A 12,805-nucleotide genomic window follows, 5' to 3' on the forward strand; every position below is an offset into this window, starting at 1 on the left:
AGAAACTGATATATCCTATTCTTGCCACTATTTCATTGGTGATAAATCTGTTATGTGGCTGTTCCTAGCAGAAAGGGAGGATAGGATATACATTATAGCCAAGAATCCAGCAAGAAAGAAGAATAGTTTTGCTAAATAGGTAACCAGTCTCTCACAGTCCCACAGATTTCTCATATAATAAGCACAGGAGTTTGTTAGCATTTTTCCAGTTAGCAGATAGTTCTCTTTTCCTCAAGATGCTTGTACAAACCACATCTTTCTTAGAATTGACCACTCCCTGTATTCTTATCCTCGTGAGATGTTTTAATCGTCACATGGTTGACCCATTCCAAAACATATCTTCTGAATAACAAATAAGTATTTCAACATAAATGTTCTTTACTGTCGACTTCTTCTGCTACTTATATTCATGAACACACATGCACTTCACTTTGTATAGTTTTGTTATTTGAACAGCTGAATTCTTATTAATTATTGAATACTGCATCCTTTTTTTCATCTGGATGCCTCTAGGAAATTTTATTTTTTTTTTAAGAGTAGGATCCTCTAATAAAATCTTCCCTGAGCTACCCTTCTCATTCCTGGGGGTGGTATTTGTACACTGTTGCCAAAAAACTTAGAGCTTACCTCTACAATGCGAGGAATGCTTAAAACATGAAAATTCTCTACTAACCTAACATGATCTTAGACTGAACTTTTGTACCACATACCTGTTGCTAACTCAAATTAACCACCAATAGCTTCTAAAATTTGGCCATAGTCTTACTTTTTCTGCATCTACTACCATGTTTAATGAAACATCAGTTTCCTCATAACTTCCAAAAATATAAAAAATGAACAATTCTTAGAATAAAACTGAACTTTTAGAACTTTGAACCATCTAGTTACCTAGACACCTTTCCTTCCTTTATCTGCCTTTAAAAAGCTTACTTATTTTCCACTACCAAACTCACATATTATACATTGTATTATGCCTCTGCTGCCCCCAGCAAAGCTGTGGGAGTGACTGCCTCCACCTTGTTTTCAAAGGAAGTCCTGAAGAACATCAGTGTGCAGGAAGAGAAATGCAATGAGGGTGGGGCCACTTCAGACAGTCCCCACTGAGTCAATGCCCAATGGGGCCATAGGGTTGGTTCTACCCTCAAGACCTTAGACTGGTAGATTAACCAGAGTTCTATTCCAGCCCAGAAGAGTTCTGGTGTGGGCTGCACCAAGCAAAACCAAGCAGGTGCCTGGAGCTCTGGAGGCCATTTGCCCAGTAAAGGTGAGGAGATGGAGCCTCTACCAAAGTGTGTCCAGAAGGAGACCTCTGCCCCGGTGGGTATCTAGGGCAGATAATTGAGTCAAAGAAGATTCTTCCACAACATTTAAATTTTAGAATTATCACTTATTTCTTCTTTCCTATTTATTTCTTTTCTCGTGCGAATGTCTTTCCTTTCCAGTCCCACCATTATATTTTGGAAGCACATAATTTAATTTCACTGGTTCACAATTGGACAGAAATTTGCCTCAGAATTAATTATATCTTGAGTCTCACCCATATCTGATTTAGATAATATTTAGATGAGACGTGAACTTTAGACTTTTAAGTTCATATTAGAACAAGTTAAAACTTCTTGGGCAATTGGAATGAAATGAATGCATTTTACTTTTGAGAGTGACATGACTTTTTGGGGAACATGACTTTTAAGAGGATATATTTACAATGAAATGGTCTAAATATATCCCCTTAAAATTCATATGTTGGAACCCTAACCTCCAAGGTGATGGCATTAAGAAATGAAGCCTTTGTGAGGTGATGAGCTGATGAGGGCAAATCCTTCATGAATAAGACTAGTGCCTTTATTAAAAGGTCTGAAACTCCTCACCCATTAAAGCTGCCACATGAAGTTACAGTGAAAAGACCACTATCTATGAACCAGAAAGTGAGCCCTTACTAGACACTGAATTTAAGGGTAGCTTATCTTGGATTTCCAAGCATCCAAACTGTGAGAAATAAATTTCTGCTGTGTATAAGTTACCCAGTTCATGGTATGTTGTGATAACATCCCAGATGGACTAAGATACCTTCCTTAATAATTCTCTACCCCTTTAGATAAAGTCAATTTGGTTCCTGTGATGGATAGATGCTATGGACAAGGTCAAGACCTTGGTATTTTTTCCTCTGGTGCTTACTTTCTATACATCCCCTCTTGTGTTATGAAACTTGTGACTTGCTCCTAGCCAAGATGAAGAGGTGAAAATATGTTTGCATATGTCATGAAGGTCCCAAATCACTTGCTTTTGGGTTAATCAAAAGGAATATTATTCTAGATGAGTTTGACTAAATCAGGTGAAAAGCCTTTTTGAAAAAAGATCTGAAGCACCCTGCAGGTAAGGGAAACTTTTCTGTTGAACTGGAAGAACAGTGTAGGTGACCATGAGGGTCTCAGTACTACAATCACAAGGGTTTGAATTCTAGCAGCCACACTATGAGCCTGGAAGAGGACTCAAAGCTCCAGATGAGGACTCAGATCTGGCTTCTGAAATTTTGAGCACAAGGCTCACCTAGGTTGTGTCTAGATTCCTGAACCAAGGAAACTGTCCGATAATGTATGTTGTTTTAACTTGCTAAATTTGTGGTGATTTATTTCTCACCACTGGAAATTAATACAGAACCCTTAGATATGTTCTTCTTGTACTGTTTGGTAACTCCATTACAGCACTGGACATGAAACAACTGTTGCTCATTGGTAACTTTCTTCCCAGTGAGACTCCAAATTCCATAAAGGCAGGAACCATATCTAGTTTATAAAATTCAGTAATCAGAACATATTTTATTTTTGGCTAGAATAATATAGATACACAACAAAATTCTTATAAATGTTCCCACAATTCTTGTCTAAGTAATCATCATTGGTTTAAAAAAAAAGTAAAATTAGAAAATCAAAAAATCCTTATTTAAAAAATCCAGGTCTCAGGTCTCAATAGTGGACATTGATGAGTCATTTTCTCCTTTCTAAGTACTTAGATATTAGAGTAAGTATTTAATCTTCTACATGCACCCTTGCTCCTTTAAGGAAAGTCAATTAATCTCCTACTTTCAGATAACTCTTTTTAGCTTGAAACAGCATTTTTTATTTCCCTAATCTCAAACATCAGCTTAGCCTCTTTCGAACTCTTCTAACTAATCTTAGCAAGGTCCACATGAACACAGCACTTCCCCTAGTCAAACATATGCATGGTTCCTTCTTCACTTCCTTTTTTGAGTTTTGTCCAAATGGAACCTTCTCAGGTAAGCCTTCCCTCATACCTTCAGTGTTCCCTGCTTTATTTTTTTTCTTTAGTGCTTAATGCTTATTTAATTTATTTATTATATATTTCTGATGGACTGAATGCTCTTGTTCCCCCCAAATTCATATGTTGGAACTCTATCACCTAATGTGATGGTATTAGGAGGTGGCAACTTTGGAAGGCAATTCGATTAGATGATGTCATGAGGGGTTAGTGACCTTACAGGGGTCCTGAGAGAGCCTGCTTCTTGCTTCCATTACATAAGGACACAAGTAGGTAACACCTATGAGTGAAAAATCTACTGGGCTTTCACCAGGTTCCAAATCTGTTTACACTTTGATCTTAGACTTACTAGCCTCCTTTCTGTGAGAAATAAAATCTGTTGTTTATAAGCTACTCAGTTTGTGGTATTTTGTTGCAGCAGACTGAACAAACTAAGACAACATTTATCATCACCACCAATCACTCCTACTAGAATATAAGTTCCATGAAAGAGGGCTTTTAATTTATTATATTCGCCTCAATATTTTAGTTCCTAGATTTTCAATATTTTTTTTTGAGTGAATGAGATAGTTTCATTGATCAAGTGAGCAAAAATTAGGGGAGTCACCACCAGTAAACAGAGGTTATGAGGATACACCTTGAAGCAGACAGGCCAATTGAGAGAAATCAAGAACTCAGATAGTGAAATGGGTAACAGGAATTCAGAAGATCAACAAAATGATTAGGTAAAAGGCACAACATTCCATGTTCCAGAATAGAATTAAATAAAGTATCAGCTTTCTACTGAAGAAAATATCCATACACATTTTATATAGTCTAGAATTTATTTAGACTGAATTTATTTCAAACCTGGCTGATATATAAGTGGAATCAGGCAAATATAACTGACTTCTAGGGACAAGGGGAAATAAAAGAAATTCCTGACAACAGAATTGGCTTTCCATTCAAATTACTGAGTACCTGTGTTCATCCCTAAGCAGCAATGCTTTATAATTGTCTATGACCACAAAATATAATTTAAGTTCACCAATTTATAAATTAGTAAATAAACAGAAAAATAATGCCAATATTATAAACTATCTACAAATGTGTTGTGAAAAGCATTTCCATAGCAACATCAGAATAATTATCGCTATAATCAGCAGTAGAGAAAATGTGCTAAAGCCAAGCTTTATTTTTCTCAGAATCATGGGACTGCAGTGCTCACCCACACAACAGAATCAGCAGCATGAAAAACAACAGAAAATGATATTTTATCTATAAAACAGTCATTGAGCACTCTACTATTATATAGAAATCAATGAGTATAAAAATATATTAACAACTATGAAAAGAGACATTTATGACATTGTTTGTGTCAATAAAATGTATCATATCCTAACCTGAGATTATTTTTCTAAAATTAACGCACTGTAGCTAGAGACCCAATTTTAGAACAAATGCAAGCTCATATCAAACATCTTAATTTGTATCTCATTAATGCAAGTAGCAAGACCCCATCTAGAATCAAGAAAGGCACAGTCTGTCAGAGTCAATGTGTTAGAGAAAAGATAAAACTGACAACCCACAAAAGAATTATTTTTATTTTAATGGACATAAAACAAAGAAAATACTACCAAAATAAGTAATTTTCTGTGTTACATAAAGATATAACCAATGACATATAAAAACGAAGTCATCATAGGTTTTTCCAGCCTATCTAAAAGACACCTGAGTCTATTTGCTAATACTTCATTTACTTTGTCAGCATCAAATGATAAAGTAATATCTTAATTTTCCTGAATTTGTATTTTTCTGCTATTTTCAATCTACTATTAGAGAGGTAAAACCCAATCCAACAGTCCACCAGGAAGAAATAACCTTCCAAAGAGAATATAAGCTTTATATTTATTCTGAGTAAATAGAGACAGGCAGACAGAGAAGAGGGAGGAAGGGGGAGAGAGAAACACACAGAGAGTGAGAGAGGAAGAGAAAGAGAAAGAGGGAGAGAGAGAGAGAGATAGATCTACATACCAGGATTGCTCCAGGCACTGAAAATACAAAGGTGAACAAGGCCATTTTTGTTCAATGTCAGCTGAATGCCTTTAGAAATTGTGATTTTCCAATAGGGGGTTGGCCACCTTCAGCTCCTCTGGTCAAATCCAACTGACTACTTGTTGCATGGTTCAGGTGCTACATATGTTTTTTATTCTTTTAAATGTTCCACATGGAGGAGAACAACACACACCGGGGATTGGAGGGTGGCAGGTGGGAGAGAATAAGGAAAAATAACTAATGGGTACTAGGTTTACTGTCTTGGTGATGGAATAATCAGTATAACATACCCCACGCACAAGTTTACCTAGGTAATAAACCTGCACATGTAACCCTGAACTTAAAATAAAAGAAAAAATAAACTATGAAGACCAACACATATAATGCTATAAACTAAAATAAGAAAAATAACTTTAAAAGAATATGACATGACTTGTGAAAATTATATCAAATTCAACTTTCAGTATCCATGAAGTTGTTTTATTGGAACACAGCCATGACCAACATTCTTTCATGGATTGTCTATCACTGTTGAGCCACAAGAGCGGAGCTAGGTAGCTGACACAAACTCTCTGACCTCCCAAAGCTCAAAATATCAACTGTCTGGCTCTTTATAAAAAACTTTGCTAGCTACTATGTGGTTAAGCAAAGCTTTCACAGATATTCAGAATACAAATGAATATGATTTTAGTAAATTTGGAGCTTCAAGAAAGGAGGAAATTTTAAAAGTAGGCAGAATTCTGACAGAATTCTATCTGTCAGAAGGAGAATAGAACTTAAATACCCTCTCCTAAGAGCCATCAAAATGCAAGATCCAATCAAATGATGTAATAGCCTAGGTCAGAAATGTAAGCTTTGTGAATAAACCTGGAATTTGTGGACTACAGGATCCAAAGGGCAAAGTTTTTAAAAAATTGTTCAAGTTTATGATTTTAAAAGGAGGCTCAGTATGGCAACTGGAATGAACAGAAAAACCACTTGGAATGTCCACAGCTATTCAACTTCTGCTCAGCCATAATCTCCAGTTGAAAAGCCAGCTCAGTCAGCTGAAAAGGGTACAGTCTCCGTAGTGGTACATAGTAAATAGTAACCCTGGATAAGCCAAGAGAAAATTGAAGCGAATAGAAAAGAAAAAAAGAACTACATTATATTAATATATATGCTTAAAAAGGAATCTCTACAAATTTGAATATTACGTATTTGCAATGTTTTAGACATTCTGTCCTTATTAGAGATAGAAGTCAGACTTGTGATTGAAACTTAAAATGATTTAGAATTGTGACTTTTAAGTAGAAATCTTACTATGTTTCTATGCAGTATTTATACAATTAAGAAACCTCAGACAAATATATTAAGTCATCTGATTTCCCTTTAAAATGGTCTGTTGTTTGACAGACATCATTATAAATTCCTTAACTTACTCTTAAACTTTTATAAATTTAAGATGCAGGAAGTTTCAATTCTTTGATCTGAATTATAAAAATAATTTCAAAGCAATAACTTGAATTACTTTGCTACCAGTTTACTTATTCCCAGCGAATAGAAGCCATGCCAGTAAATCAAATTCGCATAAATATTAAATAATTTATTCATCCAAAAATACCTATTGAATAGCTAGTTGTAATGTGTCTAGAATTCAATGTGGCACTACATATTCGAGATGAATGATAATGTGCCTGCCCTTCAGAACACTATAGAATAGTGGGAGAGAGAGAGAATTAAATCACCAGAGTAGAAATATGATAATAGGATAAATGGAGTATATCATGAAATCACACACACGCACACAAAGGAAACAAAACCCAACATCAAAAGATCACAGAGGACATTCTGGGTGAATTAAAGCTTATGTGGAATGCTGAATAAAAATGAAGAATCCCCTAAAATATAAATAGATCATGTTTAGACGAATTACAAAGAAAAAAAACAAAATGAAACAATCATGAGGAAGAGGATGATGATAATTAATAACCAACATGTGAGAAGGATGATTCAGATGTTGTCACGTGAGGATATAGCAAGACATCAGACAGAAAGGAAGACAGGGTCTACTGTCCCAGGAGCTTTTTAGAATAATTAAAGGATAGATTTTCTTCTAAGGGTAATGAGGAGGTTTTAAATATTTTTATTATTTTTTTAAACAAGAGAGTATCACAGGTAAGGTACACTTGGCTGGAGTAAGGCTGGAGGCAAAGAGATGAATTCAAAGGCTTTAATAATAATGGTACTGGTAAGAAATAATAAGGACAGTAGAATCTGAAAATGAGAAATTCAAAGAGCAAGGTTTATTAAATCTCTTATGCAAATAATTTAGAATTAATTAATTTGATATAATTAGGAAATAAGTATAATGGACACATTTCTTGATAAATGAACTGCTCAATTCCTAAAAGGTCAGCATGATCTCAATGTAATATATAACTATAACCCCAAACCACAATCTTTGGCCACAGTTACTTGGATCAAAAATTGTCTTTGGAAATAAAAGCAGCCATGACATTTGTTGTACAGAAAACTTTTGACTTGGGTGACCTGGCTTTAACAGACGAGCAAATCCAGTCAAATTCGAGATAGAAAGATTGTCACTAGTAAGCCGTAGACTTTGAAGCTGGAAGATTATGTACCCTTGAGTTGCAGGGTGGACATTTTCAGATTTGTGCAAGCTGATGACTAAGTCAATTTGTAGAAGATGAAGATAGAGCAGAGCAGAGAGAAAAAAGGAACTTGAGATGAAAATCATACAGTCCCTAAGAGACTATCAGACAGCTCAGCTCCCAAAAGTTTTCCAGTTGCCATGAGATCAAGTAGTCCTTTCACTACCATCCTCAGGTTTTGTGAGGCTCTTCAAAGCTTTGCAATTTACTGTCTTTTCTTGATCTAATTTACATGGGTTCTGTTGCTTGCAAACAAAAAGACTCTGCATAGAAAATGCAAAGAACCATTAATGAAATAGATAAAATACTATACAGTTAGAAATTTCTTTTACTCTACCTACCAACCAAAGAAATTATTTAGCTTCTCCTTGAATATTTTCAGTTACCAGAAGTGTAACTTTTTCTGATTATAATCTATCCCATTTGCAGAATTTTAGATATTAGCAGGTAATTGTTTTTATTATGATGAAATCTATCCTTATTCCCATTTTATTTTTAAAGCAACAGCTATGACCCCTGTTTGTTTCTTTGCTTTCCTCATGCCATAACCTCCTTCTCTTAAGCAGAGTGCCTAAAAATGCTTATAAAATTATTATTTGCATTTCCCTCCTCAACATATTAATTGAAGCAGTTTTCACTGATAGAATAAAATCCCCTTTACATCAACCAAGAAGGCATCTCCATTTAACAAATATCACTTATAATTTTTTTTTGTTAGTAATGTGTTTTTCATGTATTTTGTTTTTGGCTTAAATATAGCTGACAGCCCAACTTTGTATCATAATGTTGGTGTGGGGCACTTAATGTTCTGAGTAATGTTTCAGAGCTCAGTCTCATATCCAGTGTTACCAGTATCTTGGTAGAAAAAAGGGATTTTATAAAATGAAATGTTTAACCATGATGGAAAGGGCATTGAATAAAATGTTCAAAATGTATTTAGGTATTGAAATATATAATGGTTATAAATGACATCACAATGTTTTAATATAAAAAGATAACATCACAACATTTTAGTATAAAATGATATTCTATAAATGTACTTATATTCTCCAAATATTACTAACAATTGTAGAATTCATCAAATTTATGCATATATTTTAAAATAGTTTATATCTTCAGTAACTTTCTTATTCTATTCTTTAAGCCTAGGTTATTCAAAAAAAGTACAACCTAGATGATCAAATTTATTCCAAATTAAGTCCTGGTAGACTGCACTGAGTTACAGACTTTCTGCAGTAATTTTCTACCGCTTGAAACTTTCCACGTTTGAAAATTTGTGAATTTTGGGGGGCAGAAAACTAAATTTGTGTGCAAAAGTTGCTCTGAATTAGAAATAGTTTCATGTTACAAATATATGAACAATGAATTAGAAATTATCACTATTATACCAAAAATACTCTTTAATTATAATGGTTTCTAAGTTTACATGTATATTTCCTGAAGTCACTGTCCCATCCTAGTAAATTTGCACAATAATATCATATTTGTCTTTAAATTATCACTCCCTTGCTAGACTTTTTACCAAAAAGAAATGAATGGATAAAGAAAATGTTTATATATATATATATATACACACACACACACACACACACACACACACACACATACACACACACACAATAGAATACAATTTGACCATAAAAAACATGAAATCCTGTCATTTACAGCAACATGGATGGAAATGTGGGTCATTATGTTAAGTGAAATAAGCAAGGCACAGAAGGACAAATATTGTATGCATCACTCATATGTGTGAGCTAAAAATTTACTCTCATGGAGGTTGAGAGTGAAATGGTAGTTATCAGAGGCTGGGAAGCGGGTGTGTGTAGAAAGAGGGAGAAAATGAGAGGTTGATGAATGGGTACAAACACAGAGGTAGATAGAAGGAATAAGTTCTAAAAATCAAGAGCAGAGTAGGGTGACTATAGTTAACAAGAGTGTACTGTATATTTCAAAATACTAATAATTATCAGAGAGGACTTGAAATGTTCCCACCATATAAAATCAAGAAATGGTCAAGGTGACAGATGTCCTAAATGCCCTGATTTGATTATTACATGTTCTATGCATGTAACAAAATATCACACCTACTTCATAAGATGTACAAATATTATGTATCAGGAAAAAATATTTTGAAACACTATTAATGCATTTTCCCTCTTAGAGATTATATTGGTTCCTTTTTACATTTTATTACTTTTAAAATGTCTATGAGGGACCCTAAAGACTAATAATTTACTGTTAAACATTGAGTTTCAAATTTATCTAAAAAATTCACAGCAAGGCACGCTTTCAAGAGGGAGAGGAAGAACTTTTCCAGAAACAACCCAAGAACCAAAACTGAAAAGACAGTTCATGAAGTCAGAAGTGAGAGCAGATAAAGTGACTGACACACAAGAAGTCTTTCAGAAGTAGAGGAGGGAAGCAAGAAGATGAGAAAAAGAAGAATAGACATGAGATGCAAATGGCTTGCTCCCTGCTCAGTGTTGAAATTCTGAGAAGCGAGAAGATGGAGTAGTTTGAAAGATTCAGGTGGACTGGAGAAATGGATAATTAGGGGGAAGCTTCCTGCTTCCCCCAGTACAGTCCTGTCAAGTCCTAACATCTTCAGAGAAGTTCCAGTTTTAGCAGGTGCTCTGACCACCATGAAACAAGAAGGTTTCAAATATGTGAACAATAAATTTGAACTTATTGTTATAGCAAAAATCTTCTTGGACTATAATGGCATATACATATAGATGTCTCAGTATATGCAAAATTGCCTGTATTGGGTAAAAGGTTGTCTAGCTGAGTGGACATGAGAGTATCAGATGGTCTGGTACACAACAGCTTGGAGATGAAATGTGTACTTGAAATCTTCAGGGCAATAAACAGCAAAGGGTATGCAGAAGAAGTTCTGATAATGCTGGTGGACTTCAAGAGGACTGGGTTCAGGAAAAGAGGGTTCTGGAATTTGGAAACTATTGATTATTGGCAAAAGCCAGATCTAGAGTCACCAGCACTGGATTTCAGAACAACACTTGAAAGACAAGATGGTACCCACCATATTTCAGTGGACACTAGGTCATGATGCTCAATATCCTGAAAGGCAGAATCTCACTGTAGTAGGTGCCATGAGATCAGGTTGAGACACATAAAATGAAGAACATCTAACTCAATACCACAAAAAATACATATATTTCCCTCTCCTTCTAGATACTGTGTTGGAAAGGAAGGAGGGAAGGAAGGAAAAAAGTTCTTAAGATAGAACCACCCCTCAGCAAACACACACACACAAACACACACACACAAAACACACACACACACAAAACACACACAAACACACACACACACACATACACACACACACACACTACTACTGAGGGTATTTCAAACTAAAAAAGACTGAGATCTCTTTATGGACACTCATGTATTGCTTTATATGAGGATATGAAAGTTTAGGAGCAAGAAGATATGCATCACAGAAAATAGGAAAATTTATAGGAATTTATTCTTTTATTTTTAGGAATTATGTGAAAATTTCCCTTGTTATGATTATAACTTGACAAACTCCTTCACTCATGCTGCCTTTATTGTAACTGTGTGCAAATCTACCTTTTCTAAATAAAACCAGAATAAAACACAAGGTAACATCTAGGAAGAAAGCATTAGCAAACTGTGCTATTAGACACTTCACTAAATCAGGCAGGTGGCAAAAAAACAAGCAAAGCCAGATTTTCAAAACCGTTCCTCAGATTCATTTTCACACATCATCAAATCTAAGTTTTCAGTGAATATATGAGTGTTATAAATATAATCAGCATGTCAGCATACAAAGAATACACTATGAGAATTAATTACCAAAGCACTTAAAATTCATCAAAATCACAACAAAGCTGACAACTATTATTTACTTCCATATCAATTAGTTGAAGATTAACATGAAACAAGAAAAAAATGTGTCATCTGTTCTGAACTATCTACATGGTAATCATCTCTGGCTTAGCATAATTTCCAAATTTTACTCTAACATACTCATGAATACTTAATACTACATATAGCATGTACTTTTATCTGAAATTTTAATGTTGCTTTACCATAAAAGTAATAGCTTTTAATTATATTTTCTAAACCACTCAAATGTCACACTAAGAAATATCAACAACTTTATTTTAGCTACCAACCAAAGAGAAGTATTGCTTCCCCAAAGTCTTTATTTCAGAAAATTAAAAAATTAAAACTTTTTCTTAAATATTCAAAATTTTAAATTTTATATTGAAAAAATCAATTTATTCAGTTTCCTAAATGAATAACAAGAAATGTGAATGGCAAATTGACTACTGAAGATTATTCAATTAAAAATAAATATATTGAGTTTATTACAGATTACTCAATACATATATGTGTATATATTACATGCATTATATATAATGCATTACATGCTCTCTCCATATATTTATACATATATACATATATTTATACATATGTACACATATATACATATATACATATATACATGTATATATGTATAAATATGTGTGTGTGTGTATATATATATATATATACATATATATACACACACACACACACACACACACAGAGAAAGAGAGGAGAGAGTTTTGAAGAAAAGTATGAAATAACTTCACCATTGGAAAATCCTCTCTGAGGTGTGGTAAGGAGAAGAGGAAATGAATAAATATTTGTTGTTGTTTTTTTAGGTTAACATGACATAGCTAGAAAAATTGGCTATATTTGAAATATACCAGTTAAGACTGATGGGAAAGTTAAACATTTTTTTAAATCCATGATAAGTTCCCCACCAGTTACTTACAGGTTTATGGTTTTACATCTGTAAATATTGA

The 12,805-nt window shown here is 34.1% G+C and overlaps 1 protein-coding gene across 26 annotated transcripts in view; it reads right to left on the reverse strand.

Annotated features, from left to right (window-relative positions):
• The window catches only part of PPFIA2 (PTPRF interacting protein alpha 2), a 485,005-nt gene that overhangs the window by 261,938 nt on the left and 210,262 nt on the right, over positions 1-12,805 (reverse strand). Inside the window, exon 1 of one of the 26 annotated variants that reach the window (XM_032296809.1) lies at positions 11,008-11,236. The exons of the other annotated variants lie outside the window; for them this stretch is intronic. Coding sequence (XP_032152700.1) covers positions 11,008-11,010 — 3 coding nt within the window. The 5' untranslated portion in view covers positions 11,011-11,236. Of the gene's footprint in view, positions 1-11,007; positions 11,237-12,805 lie in introns of those variants that run through there. 26 annotated transcript variants of the gene reach the window in all.

The sequence above is a fragment of the Sapajus apella genome, unplaced genomic scaffold, assembly GCF_009761245.1.
Source record: "Sapajus apella isolate SASKATOON/1434 unplaced genomic scaffold, GSC_monkey_1.0 scaffold2, whole genome shotgun sequence".
NCBI lineage: Eukaryota > Metazoa > Chordata > Mammalia > Primates > Cebidae > Sapajus > Sapajus apella.